The sequence below is a fragment of the Electrophorus electricus genome, chromosome 21 (genome assembly GCF_013358815.1).
Source record: "Electrophorus electricus isolate fEleEle1 chromosome 21, fEleEle1.pri, whole genome shotgun sequence".
Classification (NCBI taxonomy): Eukaryota; Metazoa; Chordata; class Actinopteri; order Gymnotiformes; family Gymnotidae; genus Electrophorus; species Electrophorus electricus.
In genome coordinates, this window is record NC_049555.1 from 3,472,392 (window position 1) to 3,493,635 (window position 21,244).

General features: G+C 45.4%; 3 protein-coding genes across 3 annotated transcripts in view; 1 reads left to right on the forward strand and 2 right to left on the reverse strand.

Annotated features, from left to right (window-relative positions):
- Positions 1 to 12,891, reverse strand: part of cacna1ab (calcium channel, voltage-dependent, P/Q type, alpha 1A subunit, b) — a 111,298-nt gene extending 98,407 nt beyond the window's left edge. The window contains exons 1-2 of the mRNA XM_035520778.1: positions 12,570 to 12,891; positions 12,220 to 12,433 (exon numbers count right to left, since the gene is read on the reverse strand). The gene's annotated coding sequence lies outside the window, so the exon portion shown is untranslated. The remainder of the gene's footprint in view (positions 1 to 12,219; positions 12,434 to 12,569) is intronic.
- A 2,177-nt stretch (positions 12,892 to 15,068) lies between these two features.
- On the reverse strand, positions 15,069 to 17,968 carry wdr83os (WD repeat domain 83 opposite strand). The gene is made up of 4 exons (XM_027025216.2): positions 17,803 to 17,968; positions 17,490 to 17,595; positions 16,489 to 16,586; positions 15,069 to 15,516 (listed from the first exon to the last, which is right to left on the reverse strand). The coding sequence occupies exons 1-4, from the start codon at positions 17,850 to 17,852 to the stop codon at positions 15,450 to 15,452; spliced, it is 321 nt and encodes a 106-aa protein (XP_026881017.1). The 5' UTR covers positions 17,853 to 17,968; the 3' UTR covers positions 15,069 to 15,449.
- A 2,691-nt stretch (positions 17,969 to 20,659) lies between these two features.
- LOC113586843 (leucine-rich repeat-containing protein 38) overlaps positions 20,660 to 21,244 on the forward strand; it is a 4,067-nt gene continuing 3,482 nt past the window's right edge. The window contains exon 1 of the mRNA XM_027025219.2: positions 20,660 to 20,858. The gene's annotated coding sequence lies outside the window, so the exon portion shown is untranslated. The remainder of the gene's footprint in view (positions 20,859 to 21,244) is intronic.

Consider the following 21,244-nt stretch of genomic DNA (forward strand, 5'->3'; position numbering starts at 1 on the left):
TGGGTGATGTGTGTGAGCTTTGTCTGATTGCACACATGTAAACAAATTCTCCATGTTTGGCATTAACCAAACCAGGTTAGGGTTATCATTACAGTAACGTGTAATAACGTGGTATACGTTACAGGGCAGTGACACACAGGTCCTGCAATACATTACAGTCAGAAGAGTCTTTAGGTTTACCAGAGGCAGGGCAGTGGAGTCCTACAGTTAGACTACAGACATACAGAGCCTCTCACACACGGGGTTTGACTTTAACTACTTAAGACACTCAGTAAGGAGACACTGTCAGGGTTTTAGAAACACATAATATAGACATGTAACATTCCCAAAGCTGCAAAGCATCCAGCAAACGCCACAATCCAGAAAAAAATTATTTGATGCTAATACAAGGCATTATAGTTTGTTATCACAACAGTGAGTAATTTAGCACAAGACACCTTTACTGTTATATCATTAGTGCAGTTCTCTGAAGGAAGATTGGATAAGATTGTATACACACAGGCACGCATGCACACATGTACATGTACACATACACACACACACACACACACACACACACACACACATTGGGTTACACATTTCCTGAATCATTTCAAATTAGAAATTATAAAAGATGCTATAGATGCTCAGGCAGTACCTAAGACTACAGACTCAAAGCATATAAGGGATATAACACACACACACACACACAAAACATTTTGTCTGAATAAATACCATTAGGTTCACCATTTTAGGTTTAAACTTTTTGGATTTATCAATCAGGGAAAGCTGTTTAATGTCACAGTTGCTTAATTGCTCGCACTGTTTTTGCAAATGGAATAAAGCGACTAACAGATTTTATGACTGCTTACACACAGAAATTTAAAATAACAGTTAGTGAAAGCTGACACTCACGTATCAAAACCTCAGCCCAGATCTGCATGGCTATAGGTACTCTCTCAGTCTCACACTTTTTGCAAAACACTTTGGAAGGGCAGTGGAATCACACAAAGCTACTTAAGGACACTCATTAGGAGACACTAGCAGTGTAACGGGGCTCGAAGCCAGGTCAGAGAGGTGACGATACCGACACGCTACTGGGTGAGCCACCATGCTTTAACGATGGTGGGCCCGTGTGCAAAACAGTTAGATCTTAGAACAGGTAAAACAAAAGTAAAAAAACAAAGGTGGGGAGTTGAACCCCGGCCACTTTGTTGTGAGGCGAACGAGACTGTGGCAGCCGATAAATTACTTGAAAAACGGGTGGGGGAAAAAAGAAACACCACGCCGAGTGTTGAAAAGGGGAGAATAAATCACGCCTCAGGAAGAATGGCAGCCCCAATGCACTGGGAAAACCAAACGAAAACTTCCCAAAGAGAGAGAGAGAGAGAGAGAGAGAGAGAGAGAGAAAATTGGAGAAGAGAGGGGGAGTGTAAAAACACAGGCACCCTCGAAGAGCAGAAGAGAGGTGTAGCACAAGGGCTCACAGAGCCCAATACCCAGAGTTACCGGCTAGGAGCTCGGCTCAACACTTTAGCAAAGACCCAGTGCTGAGTGACTGGGTCACTGGGCTTATATAGGTCCAGCCCAGCTGTCGGGCATCAAGCCTGATCGGTAGTGTGCCTGACTACAGGTCGCCCCCTGGTGGCCAGAGGGGGCCTTGACCTGGTGCCAACCCTTACAATCAGGGTTTTATAAACACAGCTCAAACACTGTTGTGAAATCATGTCGATGACACAACAATGGGTCTCGTCTCCAATCGCAATGAGACGACATATCAGGAAGAAGTCGGTGCCCTGACGCATTGGTGTCTGGAGGACAGCCTCTCCCTCGGAGTGGCCAACACTAAAGTTCAGATAGTGGACTTCAAAAAGTGGAAACCACGTCACATCTCTGAGAACCTCACGAGGATGGAGCGCTCAGACAAGATAGCAAGGAAAGCACATCAATGCCTCCACTACCTCAGACGGTTAAAGAGGTTCAGCTAGAGCTCCTGCATCCTATACCACAAGGTCACGGGGGTCAAACTTTCCTCCCTTGCAGGTCATCTATGCAGAGAGCCACCTGAGGAGGGTGAAGGAATTTATCCAAGACTCCAGTGGGTCACCCGAGCCACTCCCTCTGCTCTCTGCTTCCGTCGGGCAGACTGAACCTCAGCACGAAGGCTGTGGAGCTGTCGGCATAAAGATGGCTGAACTCTGCCACCTTCCCATGATGCCTATGTATAGTTTGCATTATTTATTACTATAATCATTACACTTTTATGTACACTGTGCATTGCACAACACCCACTTGCAAAGTGTTTATCACGGAATGTCCAATGTCTTTGTATTGTGCAAACTGTGTATAGGGATTTGTGCAAAATATTGATATGGAAATATATCAGGTATACACTCTTACCAATACGTGAATCAATACACTCATGGTTGTATCAATATTTATGGATGTTTATATTCTTCACCCAGAGTGTATGTACAGAGACACCTGTGTTCCAGTTAAATTGAAGTATTTAAAAGGTCTTGCAGGTAGCAAAGTTGCGTCTCAAAATTTAAAAAATGGGCCGCTTTAGAAAACGCATTCGTCGATAAAAAAAAATGTGACTCAGAATGATTACTGCCAGCGCTATTCACGTCTGCTGTCGTTTATGTTTTTACTCTTGATGCTGTGCTCCTTTTGTTCCTTATAATGTCTAAGAAAGAAGCTCCATTGGAACGCTCATGTCTCGCTCCCTTATGCCTCCGCTGTAAAAGAATGCGCAGTCAACTGACAGGAGCGCAGTGAGTGGCCCTCACTGGCCGAACGTTTGGGCAGCTCAGGCTGCCGCCCCGAGGAGGCAACAGCAAGACTTAATTGCCTCACCCACTGTGTGGAGAACCTCTGAGAGCCCCTGGCAGACAGAGGGTGTGCGTTATCCTATTATCTCCCCCGGGGTCTACCACGGGGACCCCAAAGGCTGCGAGGGGTTAATCTTTCCAGCCTCGGATACCGGACCATGCCGAGGTCACTTGTGTCATCCCGTTGGTTCACGGGGAAGGGCCAAAGCCAGGGGAACTGCACTGGTGTCCAGCTCCTAGCCACTGCTGAGTCCAGCACAGGGCTGACGAGCACGGGAAGAGAACAGACAATGTGAGTGGCATCCCAGCCTCCGCTATGTTCCTCATCACTGTCAATCACACACAAGGGGCGTTCACTTCCTATTCCAGCCGTAACAGACTCCATGCACCAGACCATGCCTCACACCTCAAGATCCGCGCCATCCTGTTTCCATCCTCGTTAAGTGTGCAAGCACTGGATGCTGGTCCTGTCGACCAAGGCATCATCACCCAGGTCACCCCCTCAGTTCAATCAGACCTCGGTGATGCGAACACAGAACACCTTTCGCTAGATTTATTTGCATCTCTAGCAGAACCCATCGCATTAGGGCTCCCTTAGACGCACACACCGCCTTACACACATGACCCCCACATATCCTGGGCATAAAACACTATTATTCAGTGAGGCCCTTTGTGTCGTCCACGGGCACACAGGGCCTTCCCTATTCCAGACACACTCAGTCCCACTAAAGCTGCCCAGCTTCCTCTGCACCGGGACCACGACTGCACCATCACACTGCGGGAGGGAGCCGTTCCACCAAAATGTAAGGTCTACCCCCTCTCGCAAGAGAAAGGGCGCCTCACCAGCCTCTGCGAGTGTCTTCTTTCGCGAGTGTCTTGAAGAAAGGTGAAGGGCTGGGGTCTCGTGTGAAGCACTTGCCACCCGCTCCTGCTTGTCCCGGACGCCCTACCACAGCTGCAGAGAAGTTACAGTCTCATCTGTATTAAAGTGACGCATAGAAGACCGCTTTTAGTATGGCCTCAGGTGACTAGGAATACCCGGTCCTGCCATACAGCCTATCCACAGCACACTCTGTCTTGAGGGCCTTCGTTAAAGAGGTCCAACGGAGTTTCCCGAATAGATCCATCGTCGCTTACATCTTGATCTATTCATCCTCCTACGGCCGACGTGTGCATGACGTGTGATGTCACACTCTCCTGTGCAATAATCTTGACAGCAAGCTGGAGAAGTGCAAGTTCCACCTCCATGAGGTGAACTTCCTGGGGTAGATAATCAGGGAGGACCCTGTACCCATGCAACCCTGTAAGTTGGAAGCAGTGACTGGGTGACCACAGCCCCAGACATGCTCTGAACTACAGTGTTTTCTGGGGTTCGCGAATTTCTACCGGAGGTTCTTCCGGCACCTTCAGCACACTGGCCAGGTCCCTCACCAACCTGCTCCAGGGGAAAGCTCCACACCTGAGGTGGATGCTGAAGGTAAAGGAATCATTCACCAGGCCCAGTGGACAGGTGAGAAAGGCAAGATAAGGCAGGCAAGCCATACTTGTTTTTGCGACAACGTCATGCCGAGGCACATCCCACTAGGAACCTGAATTAAACCGGATGGCTCAGTTGATAACATCTCGCTTCTGGTGGCCAGCAATGCACAAAGACATCTTCCAGCATGTGTTGAGTGTGACTTGAGCACAACATTACGCACTCCGCTGGCTGGTAAGCTGTTCCCCCCTGCCTACACCACAATGTCCTTGGTCTCACCTGGCCATAGACTTTGTTACAGGCCTGCCGGCGTCGGAGGGGAGCACAGCCATTCTCATGGTGGTGGATCGCTTCTCGAGGATGGTACGCCTTATCCCTCTCCCAGTGCTGCTGGCAGCCCTAGACGCAGCTGTCTTCTCGTTCCGTCACGTCTTTCGAAAGTTCAGGCTGCCGCAGGACATCACATCAGACTGGGGAGTATGTCGGACCACCTGCAGATCGTGTCATAAGCTACTCGGAAAATTGAACATCACGGTAAGCCTCACATCCGGTCATCACCCACCCAGTGGACAGGTAGAGTGGGTAAATCAAGAACTAGAGAGGTTTTTGAGGCTGTATTGCCAGGAGTACCCTGACACATGGTGCTCTTTTCTTCCTTCATCCAAATACCCCCGGAATTCTGTTTCATGTGGGAACGAAGCTAACCCCTTTCAAGTGTATTCTAGGTAAGACTGCCACTCTAGGTCTGGAAAATCTCCGCTCTTCCCCTGGAATCCCCTGACATCTTGCCAGTCTACTGCACAGGTGTGGCATCAGAGAAGCGAATGTGTCTGGGTGGTCCGCCATAGCCGCTATAGACGCGTTCAAGAAGGACAGCAGATGGGAGAAGAGGTGAGTCCCCTGCAGACCAACCCAAGGACAGAGTGGGCGTGGCTATGAATGACCCCAAGTAAGCTTACCGACCCCTACATGATTGTTGGACGGATCAACAGCATCACCTACAGGTCGGGCATTCCAGGGAGCAGCTGTGGCGTCCACGTCTCGTTGGCCTTTCTCATCTCTGCGTGATTCCAGGAGGAGAGGGCAGCAGCTGCAGTACTTGGTGGATTGGGAGCGATACAGTACAGAAGAACGGAGCTGGGTGCCCTCATCACAGATCCTGGATCCCAACTTAATTGCTTCCTTCCATTGTCTGTATGTCACAAGCGCTGCGCTGACCGGGCAGGCCACGCTCCCGGAGCCAGACGGGATCCTGGGGCGGTGGGGTCCTGTCATGGTGTGCCGGGCACGCATCCAAAGGGGCACGCCCACTGGGACACACCCACACACCTGCACCACGCCTACTAATCAACTGCACCTGCACCTTACCTTTAAGTTTCTGCCTATTTAACGCCCACAGGCAGCAACCTCCAGTGCTGTGCACTGCTCCAGTCTAGCGTGCATGCCTCGTCTGAACCTACGGCTGCCAAGTGAACCCTCAGGAGTGATTACCGGCTGAACTATTCGCTTCTGCTTTTTTACTCTCGATGCTGAGCTCCTTTTATTCCTTATTATGTCTAAAAAAGAAACTCTGCTGAGACACTCGTGCCTTCCTCCAACAATCCATTAGTTAAAAAAACACCTCTTTAAACTTGGGTGGAAAACATTTATTTAATTTAACTTATAATTGCAAGTGATTGCAAGTGATATTAGTTATATTGGTAATATATTAGTAATATTCAGGCTTAAATCCTTTTCTGTTAGCAGGAGGTTAGAAGTTATTGGTGGTATTCAGAATTAAATGTTTTACTTTCTTTTGCTTTCTCTATATTGTGACTTTACATTTATGCTCCCCATTGTGTTGTTGGTCTTTATTTGTTATTATTTATTAATGTATTGTTATTAATAATAATAATAATAATAATAATAATAATTTTGGTAACATTTACCTTAATAAAAATGGTTTGTATAACAGACTATTAGGCCTTGTATCGTACTGTATCATGATGCCTATATCGTAATATGTATCACTAGCAATACCCAGCCCTCATTGTTCAGTGTATATTGTATAACATCTATGAAACAGTGTCTGTCGTTGAGTGTCTACTTTCATTTTATCTTAGTATTTTAGTCTAATTGCCGTTTTCATATGGGGATTCGAATCTGATTTTTTCTCACGCCATTTCCCCTGTTCAGTCAATCCTGTTCTGCTGTGTGATGTCTTGCCCAATAAGGAGGGTTCACAAATCATGGCTCCTGATTGGGTGTGGACACTAAAATACACATTGTGAAGAACGCTGGGTAATTTAGTGCCTTTGCTGTCATGCCCTCAGTTCAGTCCTCTGCAGGAACAGTGGAAGAGTGTCGCATTCGTTTATAACATAAATGCTGTGAAGTCAAACTATTTTGACACGCTGGTGGATCAGAATAGCAGTGTGCACATAGACACACACAGAGATGCACACACACACACACACACACACACACACACACACACACACACACACACACACACACATCATATTGCCTGAAGACATTCCTCCAGGTTCACTTTTTTGGACTCATTTATTGATCAGGGGGGACTGTTTAATGTCATAGTTGCTTAATTGCTGGCACTGTTTTTTGCTAATGGAATGAAATTATTTATAGTTTGTTTGTTTGTTTGTTTTTTATGATTGCTTACACACCAAAATTAAAAACAACACAGTTAGTGCTATTAGTAAAAAGCTGACACCCAGGCACCAAAACCTTGGCCCAGTTCCACACAGCTATATGCACATTCCCAACCTCACAAAGTGTTTTGTAAAACACTACACACCTCTATATTAGACACAAAAATCGAATTTGATACACGTTTAAGGGCAGTGACACACAGGTCCTGCAATACATTGCAGCGAAGGTCTAACACATCCAGAAGGCTTCCACAGTCAGAAGTGTCTTTAGGTTTACCAGAGGCAGGGCAGTGGAGTCCTACAGTTAGACTACAGACACACAGAGCCTCTCACACACGGGGTTTGACTTTAACTACTTAACACACTCAGTAAGGAGACACTGTCAGGGCTTTATAAACATATAACATAAAAGTGGGTTGACCATGCTATAAAGCGTGGATGGACATTGAGAGAGGCATGTAACATTCCCAAAACTGCAAAGCATAACATATAACATTCCCAAAGCTGCAAAGCATCCAGCAAACGCCACAATCCAGAAAAAAATAATTTGATGCTAATACAAGGGATTATAGATTGTTATCAGAACAGTGAGTAATTTAGCACAAGACACCTTTACTGTTATATCATTAGTGCAGTCCTCGGAAGGAAGATTGGATAAGATTGCATACACACAGGCATGCATGTACACAGGTACACACACACACATGCACAGACACACACACACACACACACAAACAAAGCATTTCGCCTGAATAAACTCCACCAGGTTTATTGTTTAAACTTTTGTTGGTCTTGTTTATCAGTCGGGGAGGTCTGTTTAATCTTATAGTTGCTTAATAGCTCATGCTGTGACAAGCCTGCTGTTTTTGCAAATGGAATGAAATGATTTACAGGTTTTTTTTTTTTACGATTGCTTACACACTAAAATTAAAAATAAAGGTTAGTAAAAGCTGACACTCAAGTTAAAAAAAAAACTGGCTATAAGCACTTTCTCAGCCTCATATGTTTTCAAAACATTGCACACACTTGTCTATATTAGACATGAAATCTAACAAGAGCTCACATCCTTGACATTTTAAGGCACTGCCTTTCAAAATACAACATCTGATCAAGATCTGATCAACATCTGATCAGGAAGAGAGCATGGTTGGGGTTAAACAACATTATGGCTGGGGTTATAAATCCAGTAAAGTGTAATAACGTGTTACATATGTTACAGGGCAGTGAAACACAGGTGCTGCAATACACTGCAGTGAAGGTCTAACACATCCAGGAGGCTTCCACAGTCAGAAGTGTCTTTAGGTTTACCAGAGGCAGGGCAGTGGAGTCCTACACTTAGACTACAGACACACAGAGCCTCTCACACACGGGGTTTAACTTTAACTACTTAAGACACTCAGTAAGGAGACACTGTCAGGGCTTTATAAACACATAATATAGACATGTAATATTCCCAAAGCTGCAAAGCGTCTAGCAAACGCCACAATCCAGAAAAAAATAATTTGATGCTAATACAAGTGATTATAGATTGTTATCAGAACGGTGAGTAATTTAGTAGAAAACACCTTTATTGTTATATCATTAGTGCAGTCCTCTGAAGGAGGATTGGATAAGATTGCATACACACAGGCATGCATGCACACATGTACACACACACACATGCACAGACACACACACACACACACACACGCACACACAAACAAAGCATTTCGCCTGAATAAAGTCCACCAGGTTTATTGTTTCAACTTTTGTTGGTCTTGTTTATCAGTCGGGGAGGTCTGTTTAATCTTATAGTTGCTTAATAGTTCATGCTGTCACAAGCCTGCTATTTTTGTAAATGGAATGAAGTGATTTACAGTTTTTTTTACGATTGCTTACACACTAAAATTAAAAATAAAGGTTAGTGAAAGCTGACACTCAAGTAAAAAAAAAAAAAAACTGGCTATAAGCACTTTCTCAGCCTCATATGTTTTTCAAAACATTGCACACACTTGTCTATATTAGACATGAAATCTAACAAGAGCTCACGTCCTTGACATTTTAAGGCACTGCCTTTCAAAATACAACATCTGATCAAGATCTGATCAACATCTGATCAGGAAGAGAGCATGGTTGGGGTTAAACAACATTATGGCTGGGGTTATAAATCCAGTAACGTCTAAAAATGTGGTACATATGTTACAGGGCAGTGACACACAAGTCCTGCAATACACTGCAGTGAAGGTCTAACACATCCAGGAGGCTTCCACAGTCAGAAGTGTCTTTAGGTTTACCAGAGGCAGGGCAGTGGAGTCCTACAGTTAGACTACAGACACACAGAGCCTCTCACACACGGGGTTTGACTTTAACTACTTAAGACACTCAGTAAGGAGACACTGTCAGGGCTTTATAAACACATAACATAAAAGTGGGTTGACCATGCTATAAAGCGTGGGTGGACATTGAGAGAGGCTGGACAGAGAGTTCGGCCCAAACCCCGGCAGATATACTGTTGCAACTGTATATCTGGGTAACAAGAACACCTGAAAAACAACTTTTCTCTTCCATTTACAGCAAAATCGATACAATTCAACCTGCTATATTCGCAACATCGTTTTGGTATCCGTTTGCTGCATTTCATGCCTGAAACAATGTATGCTGTCTTGTGATGTTTTATGTATGTCGGGTTGTCCACGTAGGAGTGAGGGCCGAGATCAGGGCCTCGGTGATAAACTTCATAAACTATAAATTCAGCAGCAAGATGCACTCTGGAAACATCTAGCACCATTCTCTCATTCCCCCCCACCCCCACATTCTTCTTATGCTGATAAGATGAAGTTCATTTCACAGACATTTAACTACCAAACCTAACAAACACCACCAATAACTTCCTAGAAAATTACATCTAACTACCTCACATGTTAGCATTAGCCAGTGCTAAATGGCCAAAGAAACAAAGGATAATGATTTTCTAAATAGTTACATTTCCCTTGTCTGCAGTTTGGCCAGACAGCTCCCTCTTTTAGGAAAAGTTTTATTGCCAGCCCTGCATTGTACTGACCCAGGTTGGAAAAGCAGTCAGACGTAAAGTGTTTAGCTCATATGTGCAGGTTTTTGCAGACTGTCACTGGGACGTTGCCATCAAAACTAAACTTTATCCACTCAGCTCTTCTATCCCCCTGAGGCTGGGGGTTGATGTCGCGCTTTGTGCTGCTCTGTACCATGAGCAGTTCCTGCGCTCGGCTCCTAGCTTAATGCTAGCGGGTCCAGTGCTTGTGGCCAAAAAAAAGGCACCTTCTCAACGGCAGTTCTTGAGCCATGGGTGTAGATATACAGATGGAGGGCAGGACTATTCTAATGAGTCCCCCTGTGACCTTGAAAAGGGAGACAAATCTGAATGGTTTGCTTTAGCCCAGGGTTTCTGACATAGGTAGCCCACAAGAAACTGCCTGGGTTATCTTATTTCACAGTTCATGTGTTGGCAGGCACTCCACATAACCAAATGTATGTGCACAAACACTCACAAAGTGAATTTTTCACAATATGTCCCTTTTAAAAAATACCACATGCAGATGTAACAACCCTACTGAGAGCCACTTGAAAGAAGTACTCACATAAAAGACCTGTGGCATGAATAAGTGAACTACACAATATTGTCGTATTTTCTGCGAGCTTTGTACATGGACGCGGAAGCAATCCAGCATAAATGTATCTTCATAGATGAGGCTGGGTTTAACCTGGCAAAATTTAGAAGCGGGAAGAACATCACTGTCCACAGAGCTGTTCTGAGTGTCTCAGGCCAACATGGCTGTAATATCATGTGCACTGCAATCACGCAGAACAAGGGTCTTTATCACCATACCAACGCGGGTCCTTAAAACACAGCCCAAACAATCACATTGTTAGACAGATTACACACCAGGAGATCAAACGCATGCAGAACTGATGAGATACAGCGTCATATGGAGCAACGTATCTTCCCAACAATGTGCCCTGCTCCCAAATCGGTTTCATTAACGCCCACGGTTTTCACACTGATACCTCCCACGATAGCTCTCTCTCCTCCGCCCCGCGGAGGCGGTGACAGGTTTACCATCTCCAGCCCTACGGCAGGACACCCCTCACTCCAGCCGTGGAGCAGAAGCGCGAGTAAACTGATGCAGGGTCTTTGCAAGGATGGATTTGCTGTCCAAGATTCTTCCCTCGCTGTTTGGCGAGAGACGGCGTAGACTGTGATGTAAACAAAGTGCTATGGCCAGATCCTGATCCAGCTAGGTGAAGAGGTGATGCATAAGCTTTTTTTTTCAATTTGGTTTATTTGCTGTCTCCACAAATCTTTTTGATGTGTTTATGTGCTATATTCTACTTACAATATGTTCTGTTCTAATTATCACTGCAAAATGTATTGACTGATTTTACCATGTAAAGAGGCATTAAAATTTCATCAGTGTGTCGTGCGGGTCTTGTTTGTGTTTGGTTAACATGTTCACGCAATTTACTCGAAAAGTATCTCTTTGTAACTGGTTTAACCAGAACTGGACCGCATGAACCATGTGTGTGCCATACGGTAACATTTGTTTTTTTATAAATAATAGTTTAGTTTTGAATGAAGTGTTTTATTTTGCCAAAGATCTTGTATTGTGGCTGTGTGAATTGTGTTCTAGCATTTTTGACAAAATGAGCCCTCCTTTAAAAATTTTGCTTAAGCAATAGTAGGGCTACATTTGAATTATGTTACAGTTCACTTCTCAAGAGATTAAAGGTGCGCTATGTAAAACTGGCTACCCTAACCCAGCGCGGATCTCACACGTGCGTACACATAGTTCGGGGTTTGGAGGTCTGTTCCGCTCTCATGTGGCCCTTAGGAGTTAGATTTAACGCAGGATAAAAACTGACCAAAAAAAGTGCTTTGGCCTCAACCGGATTGGAACGCTTGCGTAGTTCGTGAGGCTAACATAGCCATTTTTATTCTGTGCTTTTTATACGTTATTATTTATAGCCTGTGCGTAACTGACAGTTTCTCAAATTCACCCCCCCACACCCCCTTTCAGATTATGGGAATAACGACGAAGAAAAGAGAAGACCACTGACGCAGATATTCTGATAGTTCTGTGATTAATTGGACCAGACAGACTGAACTCGCCAAAACGATTTTAAAAATAAATCTCCAGAAACACGTTTAGGCACCGACATCTTACCCCGTCGAAGTCCTACATTGCTTAAAAAATAAAAATAAAAAAATTAAAAACTCTTAGGAGTTGTTCACATCCCGACTTTGATTCGACGCTTCTGAACTCACCTGGATGTTTTCAGTGGGTCCAAGGTTCCGTGGAGTGTGGACCCGTACCTGTCGTGCCTGGGTAATGATGCACCTGTATGATAAGCTCGGAAACGTGGACGCGAGTTCCTGTAGATCAGTAACCATCACATCCACGTTGCACAGCCGGAGAAGTCTGCCTCGGATTATTTGCGGGAAAGCATATTGCTTCTGGAGGTCCTCTGTAACTAAGTTTCTGCATTGTCGTAATTGCGGATGGGATTTATTGACAGAAATACGAATTCTTTCTAAGTGTCAATACGTCCGAGTCGCAATATCAAGGTTTACGTTGCTGCCATGCCGTTAATGCTTTTAGTCAAGGCTCTACTTACTGTTTTGCGTTGTGAATTGTGGCACAGCGGGTCGCCGGCTGACCGGAGAGAGGGTGCAGATCTTGCACGTTTAAATCAGTGTGCAAGGTTTAGGAGCAACCTTGCGCGTGGGGGAAGCACGAGCTCATTTGACAAGGCTGTCGTGGGTAAGATCACCAACTCTCGATCTTGCGAGAAAACCGAAGAAATTAAATGCAAGCCAAGTCACCTTAACGACGGGGCTGCATTTTGTGTTCGCAGCCCTGTTACTGAATGGGATGAATTAGCTAGTGCATTTGAATAAGAGTTAGTGTTGACTCTAGACGTCGCCCGCGAGACTGAAATAAAGCGCGTGCGAGAGTGAAAGTGGTAAAAGAGGAAACCGGAGAGGCTGGTGGCACGGACCTGAGTCAGCGCGCGTGACGGGGAACGTGAATCACGAACCACGCTCCAGTCTGCAGATGTGCAGAGACATGCAGAGACGGACACAGTGGGGCACAGCTAGGTTATGCATTCCACACAGTGTCCAGATGGGACACTGCACGGGAATTCCGTGGAAGAAAATTGACTCTGTATGCTGCTGAGTCTTTGAATCGACTGACGGTCTCTAAGAACAAGATATAGGCCTACAATAACGGTTAACGCAATAACGAACATATAAGCGAACAGCAGCTGTGCCTCTTCTCACAGACAAGAATGCCCCATTTAAGTAACTTATATTTCAATGATAAGTCAGAAGTTTGTAACTAATGGCATATTTTTGACAAGACTGTCACCCCCTGAAGTAGACGATGGCGTGACGGAGACTGTCAGTCAAGAAGGTTACACACAATTAATTGCTATACACAACATCGGTGCTCTGGCTATGGTGCCAGAGAACTGGCTCATTGGTCCAGTGATCAGAGCGCACATTCAGCGGAAGTCTGCGCTGTGATGTGGCGATCTTTGACTTCTGTACAGCCCTGGCATGAAATAAGTATAAATGGTATTTTTTAAAGGTAGCAGTGGTGTGAAACCCATCAGTGTCATTTAGTGTTTTTGCTTCAATGGCCAGCTTCTCCCATATCAGAGGAGTCAAGATGGTAGGTTAGTCTTAGCAGCAAGGGTAATTAAGAAAGCAAGCATCACTCAGCCTGAGCTGAATTTCATCTCATCTGCAGAGCACAGATCATCACAGCAGCTTTTAGCAGAAGTCTCTGACAACAGCGTTACGTGCAGGCTAAATGCAGACTCCATGGAGGCCAAGAGCTCATCCATCAAAACCTTTGTCATCGTATGATGAGGTGACGGGCTTTATCACGTGTACAGGAGCCTTTCATGTAATGAAAAAAAAAAAAATCCAATATTACTAGCAATATGCTGAGTCTAATTATAGTATTCTTTACTTCCATTTATTGGTATTTTCAAAACTCCAAGGATAGTACTGCACATCAACTCAGGCTTCGTCACCAGCACCTATAACTGGTCAGTCTTCATCAACCATGAGATTCAATTCCTCTGGACTTCCTTATGTGCAGAATCTGTGTAACTTAATATATTAAACATCCAAACTGGCCAAACTGTCAAAGCAGGCTTTTACATAATAAGAGGACATGACTCACTCCTGCTGCCAGTCGCCCAGTAAAATGTGCTAGAATTACTTTCCTGAAGTACACAGTCAGGTTCATTGTCCAGGGTCATAATCCAGGCAGAGCACGTGCGCAAATCAGGCTTCAGTCCAGCGTCCTCTACACACTACTGCACTTTGGAGTCACTTGCCCTTGGAGGGTTGTGTGCTGAAGTTTGGGGTTGGGTTTGCTTGGTTTTTTTTTCAATCCTAGTACACCACCTAGTGATTGTCTGCCTTAAATGCACTAAACTAAAAATTTAATCGAATTTCATAGAACCTACTGAACTTAACTGGATTGAATCTACCTCCCTGCATGCAAAGGATGGAGTCACATGTTTAGGAAAATCTCTGACAAGTCAGGTAGAAACGGTTGGTCAAAAGATTTATAAAACCTCACATTTATAAACACAACAAAATGAAAGGGATTATAAATAGAAAGAAGAGCTATTCTGAAAACTGCCCTTTGGGCATGGCAGCTGGGTGTGGATCCTGGAGGAGTGTGTGGGCTGTGAAGAGGAGTCTGGAGAAGCTTAGCCTCCACTGAACGGCATCCAGCGCTGCCGTCTCAGCTAAAGCCCAGTAAAGCGGCTACCAGATCAGACCAGCCTTCTGCTTAAGCCCTGCCTTCGCACCCTGCTGGGAGGATGTGTGTGTGTGTGTGTGTGTGTGTGTGTGTGTGTGTGTGTGTGTGTGTGTGTGTGTGTGTGTGTGTGTGTGTGTGTGTGTGTGTGTGTGTGTGTGTGTGTGTGTGCGCGCGCACGCGCGCATGTGCCAATTACATTAAAACAACTTTCTGGTCGGCCTAAAAACCTAACCTAGTGGAACCTAACCCAAGCAAATCTTCTCTTCTCTTCTCTTTAACTTTGTTAGAACATGGACAACAAGCAAGAGAATGTACTCAGCACACACCATTGCTGTGCAAATTTAAAAATGGCCATTTATTTCTTATATTAACATCTACAGTGCAATAATTTAGGATCCCATGAGAGCCCAGGTGAGACTGGAATGGTAAGAGGAGGGGCAGAGCGGGAGGAGGGGAGGAGTAGAGTGGGAAGAGGAGGTGCAAAAGGCAGGGGAGGGGAGGGGAGCTCACGCATCGCTTGACGCCGCTCACTGTAGTGTCCACCGGAACAGATGAACGGTGGGAGGATTAGTGTTCCCCGCCGCCACCCAACCGTACACACACACACACACACCCGCGCGCGCACGTGTGTGTGTGTGTGTGTGTGCTTTTGCATCACGGTCTGTCTCGTCTGCTGCTGTTCTGGCTCATCCTGTGTTCGGAACTGTCGTTACCATGGAGGAGACATGGGCTGTGGGTTCTGCAGGTATGACATCACCACAGCTGATATAGACAGCCTGGAGAGGGATAGAGGGAGAGAGAGAGAGAGAGAGAGAGAGAGAGAGAGAGAGAGAGAGAGAGAGAGAGAGAGGGAGGGAGAAGGAGGGAGAGGGAGAGAGAAAAAAATCACAACAGGCAGCGAACAACGTACCTCATACTAAACACAAAGGGCAGTGTAGCATAGGTCACCTGGACATGTTTCAAACACGTCCTGGAGGGCCACAGCCCAGCAGTGACTAGTGTCTCTCCTCTTGCAGCAGACCGTTATAAGGTCCCGTGGAGTCTAAACCTCAACGGGTCAGATATGTTTCGATATCTTGAGGGGGACCTACACGATATTAGGCAGATGTTTTTTAACTTTCCCACCGATTGTGCTATGTTGTTTACATCTGATGAGTGTAAACATAAATTATCACTGCTAGAATCTTTCAGTTCTTGCTTCCACAAGACGCACCAATAGAGTCCCCCTTTCCTCCAAGCCAGTGTCCTGCGTCCAAAGATAGGCACACTCCGGTCTCAGTGTACCCTTCTACATGCTACAGGCATGCACAACAGTGCTGATTGGCAGTCTCTCCTGGGAAAGACCTTTCCAGATTGGTTAACAGAGGTGCACGGTGCAGAACTTTTGAGGTGCTCGTTCGAAGCCCACTTTGGTCACGGACACGTTTCCTCTCCCCACAGAACAAACCTTTTTAGTGAGAACCCACCGGGAAAATTATGACAGTTCAGTTGAACTAGAAGGAAGTCGACAGAATCTTAAACTAGCAACAACAATCATCGCAGTTTCTCTCCAGTATACACAGTATAGCCTCAAGGACATAGAAAATATTAGCTGTGCCCCATACCCCCCCCCCCTGCACACACCTCCGCACACATGCGCATGCACATGCGCACGCACGTGCGCGCAAGCATATCCACACACCCCTAAAAACACACGCATGTGCAGGCAGACACACACATACACACACACAGATCCATGCTGAACTCACATAAAGCTGCTCATCATTTGCTTGGTGTCTTCTGAGCTTCGGGAATTGGCGAAACTGATGAAGGAGCAGTAAACAGCGATCCAGGCACACCACTTTAGCTGCACATGCACACACACACAAACACACAAGCTCAGCAACAAATTCTCAACAGTGATACAATCCATATCAGCACCAGTAAACCAGTCAAAGTACACCAGTTTAAGCAGAGCCCTGGTGACTAGGCAGGAGACCTGTTTCTGAATTCTGTCAGCATCGTTCAAATGTTAACAAATCAAAAGGCAATTTCTTCTTTTCCTCGCATGACTGCTGACCTGGGCATGTTAGCAGACCTGCAGTATCCAACACTCCAGTATGGGGCAAAGATGGTCACATGGGTGTAGGAAGTGTTTACACTTACTATGCATCCCCCCTTTCATTTTTAGGCAACCATCATACAGCAAACAATTATTGCCATTAAAAACGTGAAGGCTTAAAAAAAAAATAACAATAAATAAATAACATTTATATTATATATAACAGAAATCTGACAATACAGTACAGTATTGCAGGTCGACTAAATAGAGGTCTGATTTGCTTATTCTGTTGTAATGGGTACAGTTACGGTATCTACCCGGCTCCACACACTCAGGAATTCATGCAGGCCTTCAAATGAATAAGTGAATGAATTAAGAAAAGAATGAAGACTGTAATCCAATATCGTACACCATAAAATCTCCAACCTCCACTCTGGCTACATAAAATCAACTCCTTCGTGTTTGACCGATATTTCGATTTCAGATGGAGCTGCACCGTACACGTTTCGTGCTCTGCGTAGACCGAGCGCGTCTCACGGTCCCGGGACAGTAACGCTAGTTTACAGCGATCTGGTTACGCATGATGATCATTAGAGGATCCACACGAGACAGCTACTACGCCGCCGTCTCCATTCGCTCCGCTGCGAGTGGTTCGGAACCGCTCGGGCGGAGGTTCGGAACCGCTCGGGCGGAGGTTCGGCGGCTCACCTTCAGCATCAGCCCACACATACTGAAGATCATTCCGAGTAGGTTCATGTAGTCTGGAGTGGGGTCCTCCAGTGTGGGGTTGGTGTCTGTGCTTGGGGGCTTGTAGCTGCACGACAAGAAAAGACCTGGTTTATCAATGCCGTCGCTTTTTAACTGGTTAAACTGGTTAAATCGGTATGAGTTCGTATGTAGGAGTGAAGGACCTCCGTTATTTAACCCAGCTATGCTATGCTATGCGAGCTAGCTAGCTAGCTAGCGAAGATGATCAACAGTTAGAGGTGTTTTACTAAAACAACGGCCACATTTTACTCACCGAAAAATCTTGTTCTGTCTCCGCGGATCTGCCATACTGTTCGAGCTCATAATATTCAGCAATTATTGACCCGTAGTTCTTCTTTTTAGTTAGCTAACCTAGCTAAACATCCGTAAACACAGTGAAGTCGAAACCGGGGGGCAACTAGCCCCCTGAGGAAATGGCCTTCTTCTTCATCTTCAGAAGTAAAAGGAAGCCACCATTAATTATTACTGCCACCTAGTGGTACAGATTTGTAAGAACTATGTTGTATTATAACTCGTGTTTTTTTGGCACGTACTACGTTTCTACCTGGGATTTCGATGGCGCCGTAGGTAAACTGACGTTGAATAACGCACACAAACACAGCATGCATGCACAGTCTAAGCCTTGCATCTTGAGTCAAGCTCAGTAAAATGTTGAGGTTTTTTCCAGTGACACATGCAAAAGACACCTGAGCATCAGTCACTGAGGTCCATGTATCAAGAAAGGTTTCCGAGCTTGTAGAATAATTCCCTAGGAGACTTGAGGCTGACATTGCTCCCAAGGTGCTTTAACCAATGATGAAGTGACTAAGCAACATCTGTTAGCCAGGATTAAAATTAAAAGTTAAAAACACATTAACTTCCATCAGTATGCTGAGACTCAGCTTTAGCTGTCTAGTAGCTCCCTCTTTTATTGTCTATGAGACAATAAATGCAAAGCCAGAATTCCAAACTTCCTTGTTATTGGGAATGGTGAAATGTGTAACATGGGACGATGGGATGCAAACGAAGAGATGAGTGGCGTTTATTTAGGACAAATCATTGGTCCAGAATGAATAAGCCAGAGGAGCGAGACACAGAATCAAAACATAACCAAATGGAAGAAAGTGAAAACAAAGATAAAAACAAATAAACTGGATCCACAATGAAGCAAACAAAGACCCCAGTGAACCGAGATGAAATTCTAACATAGCAACAGAGACTACATCCAAAATGATCAATGATAGCACGGGGCTCCTGAGCTGGTGGAGGCAGAACGATTAGTGCGGGCTGTGGGACACCACACTAGACAACACCGCGAACCGAAGCCAGGAGACAACAGGAGCAGGGCCGTCCAGTGAGGGTCAGGCAGCCTACAATAAAGCCTCCGACAACCCTCAGCATGGACACTACAGCAGTGACTAGCAACAAAGCAGAGTCCTGGCAGTGCGGCCTTCGGTTTCCGCTGCCTCTAGAGGAGCTGAATGCGCAGTGTCAGAGTCAGTTGGTGGAACTCCTAGGAAGGTTCCTCGTGTGTGAAGCCACCAGCGCTTGACTGAGGAGCTGAATATGAAGCGTCAGTGCTGGTTGGCGGATCCCCAAGAGCTGTGGGCAGTGCGCACAAGCAGTTGCCATTTCTGTGTGGACTATTGGTGGCTCAGTGATGTTACTAAGCCCGACTTGCACTCACTCCCACACGGTTCAGCTTGCTGCACTTACATAGCAGGTATTAGGATTTAGCACCATCCCCCAATACTATTCGCCAATAACAGACACTAAAGAGAATAAAGCACTAGGATTCAAAGTTACAGCTTTCAGGCTTTGTAATGCACCAGCCACAATTAAACATTTGACGGAGCACAGGTGTCAAGAGCAGTCTCGTGGTTTATATCGTACGTAATGAGCATGCTGGCTCCTGCACCTAGCTTCAGAAGTGCTCTCGGAAACCGGTAAGGACAGCCCCATGCAGGTCCAGCTGTACAAACCATACACTGGATAGGATTCTGCCCCAAACTCCAGAGGCCAGGGGAGGTTACCTGCGTGGTAATGGAGTCCCTGGGTGAAGTCGTATATTGTGTCTGGATGAGATATCGGACTGTCATGGTCTACAGAGACCAGCCCAGGAGGAGGTCACTGCAGCTATAGTTTAGATTGAATGTTAAAGATGTGTTAATGAGGTAAATGGTATAATGTGGTGTGTTGTCATTCCTTTTCCCTGTATTTTTTAGTCCAGGTAGTGTACGTTTCTCACAGTCCCCGTGGAGCTTTCGGTTAATCGTCCTCCACGCCCCCCATAGTCTTTGTCTTTTGTTGTTCTGTTGAATAATCAGTGCATTACTTAGCACTGAAGATGGTCTTTCATGGGCGTTCACTGGGGCTGCAACTACAGCTTTGATTAATCGTATGTGTGGCGATTGTAAGAACTGTGGAAGACTTCAGTTTTGTTTTGTTTGTGTTTGTTTTTTTTGAAGTGCTGAAAAAAAAAATCTGCCACCCGCACAAACGCACATTATCAGGTTTTGGTTTGTTTTTGTTGTTTTGTCTGCTGCAGAACTAAAAGCATTCAAATAACCAGCTTGTTAATAATAAAATAAAATGCTTGTTTTGGGCTCCTTTACTTCCAATAACATACGCGCGTTTAACAGGAAACATTAAGTGTCACGTAGCATATGGATTCAGTCTATTTTAAGGACAGAGTAGACGTTGCTAAAAGGTTTTCCAGTACACTGACCCAGTATAGCACTGCACACTGGCCCAGTACGGCTCACTTTTCCTTAAACTAACCACAATACACAGAATGAACGTCAAGCACTAATCCGCATAACAGAGGTACTGCAGTCTCCAACCCCCGACTATCTGATCACCCTTGTCTCTCACTCTGCCTATCTGATCACCCTTGTCTCTCACTCTGCCTATCTGATCACCCTTGTCTCTCACTCTGCCTATCTGATCACCCTTGTCTCTCACTCAGCCTATCTGATCACCCTTGTCTCTCACTCAGCCTATCTGATCACCCTTTCTAAAAGGGAAGTGTAAAATGAACAATCACTCACTCGCACAACACCCATCTGAAGTACCGCCTCATCGGCTGTCTCACTACAACCCTAAAAGTTCGCGTGTGTCCAGTAATCGTGACCTGCACTCGCCGCTTATGCTGCATGGTCTCGGGAATGGCAAGAAGCGCAGGACCGAATGCGTGGATCGCGTGGATCGCCTCGAGGGCGCAGTTGGCGTAGCCGGAGAGCGGGCGCAGGGGCGCGCGCGTCCTTCTTCCAGCTTGGTGTCCGTTTCGCACGGTAACAGCCGCAGCGTGCAGTGACTAACGAACTCCAGGTAGGCGTTTGGAGCTTTGTTTCCGTCGTGAAGTCTCTTTAAGGTGTACTTTTATCGTATTCATGAAATATGCTGATTTAAAAGTTATTTTAAGTTCAAGCTACCGATCGAGATATTGGGATATTTAAGGAATAGTAAACAGGGCGATCAAATAAACCAAAAAAAACAAGGAACATCAATAAAAATGTAATATAGTGTGAAACTGTAATTAATAATATATGCTTTAGTGATTGATTTAAAATATTTACATTAGTTTCTGCATTTCTGATACAGCAAGGCTGGTCTTTTGCAGTGTGTTTGTACTACTCAGTAGTGCCTCTAGCGCACTTGGTGGTTTGTTTCCTCGCCAACATGTTTGGGAAGGGTTTTAACTTGCGGTACATTAC

What these genes read in the sequence shown, in the direction of transcription:
- wdr83os (XM_027025216.2), bottom strand. Translation starts at nt 17,852, where the DNA reads ATGAGCTCGAACAGTATGGCAGATCCGCGGAGACAGAACAAGATTTTT. An exon ending in AGACAGAACAAGATTTTTCG is followed by an intron (nt 17,596 to 17,802) that starts GTGAGTAAAATG and finishes CTTGTCGTGCAG; the next exon opens with CTACAAGCCCCCAAGCACAG. An exon ending in CAAATGATGAGCAGCTTTAT is followed by an intron (nt 15,517 to 16,488) that starts GTGAGTTCAGCA and finishes ATCCCTCTCCAG; the next exon opens with GCTGTCTATATCAGCTGTGG.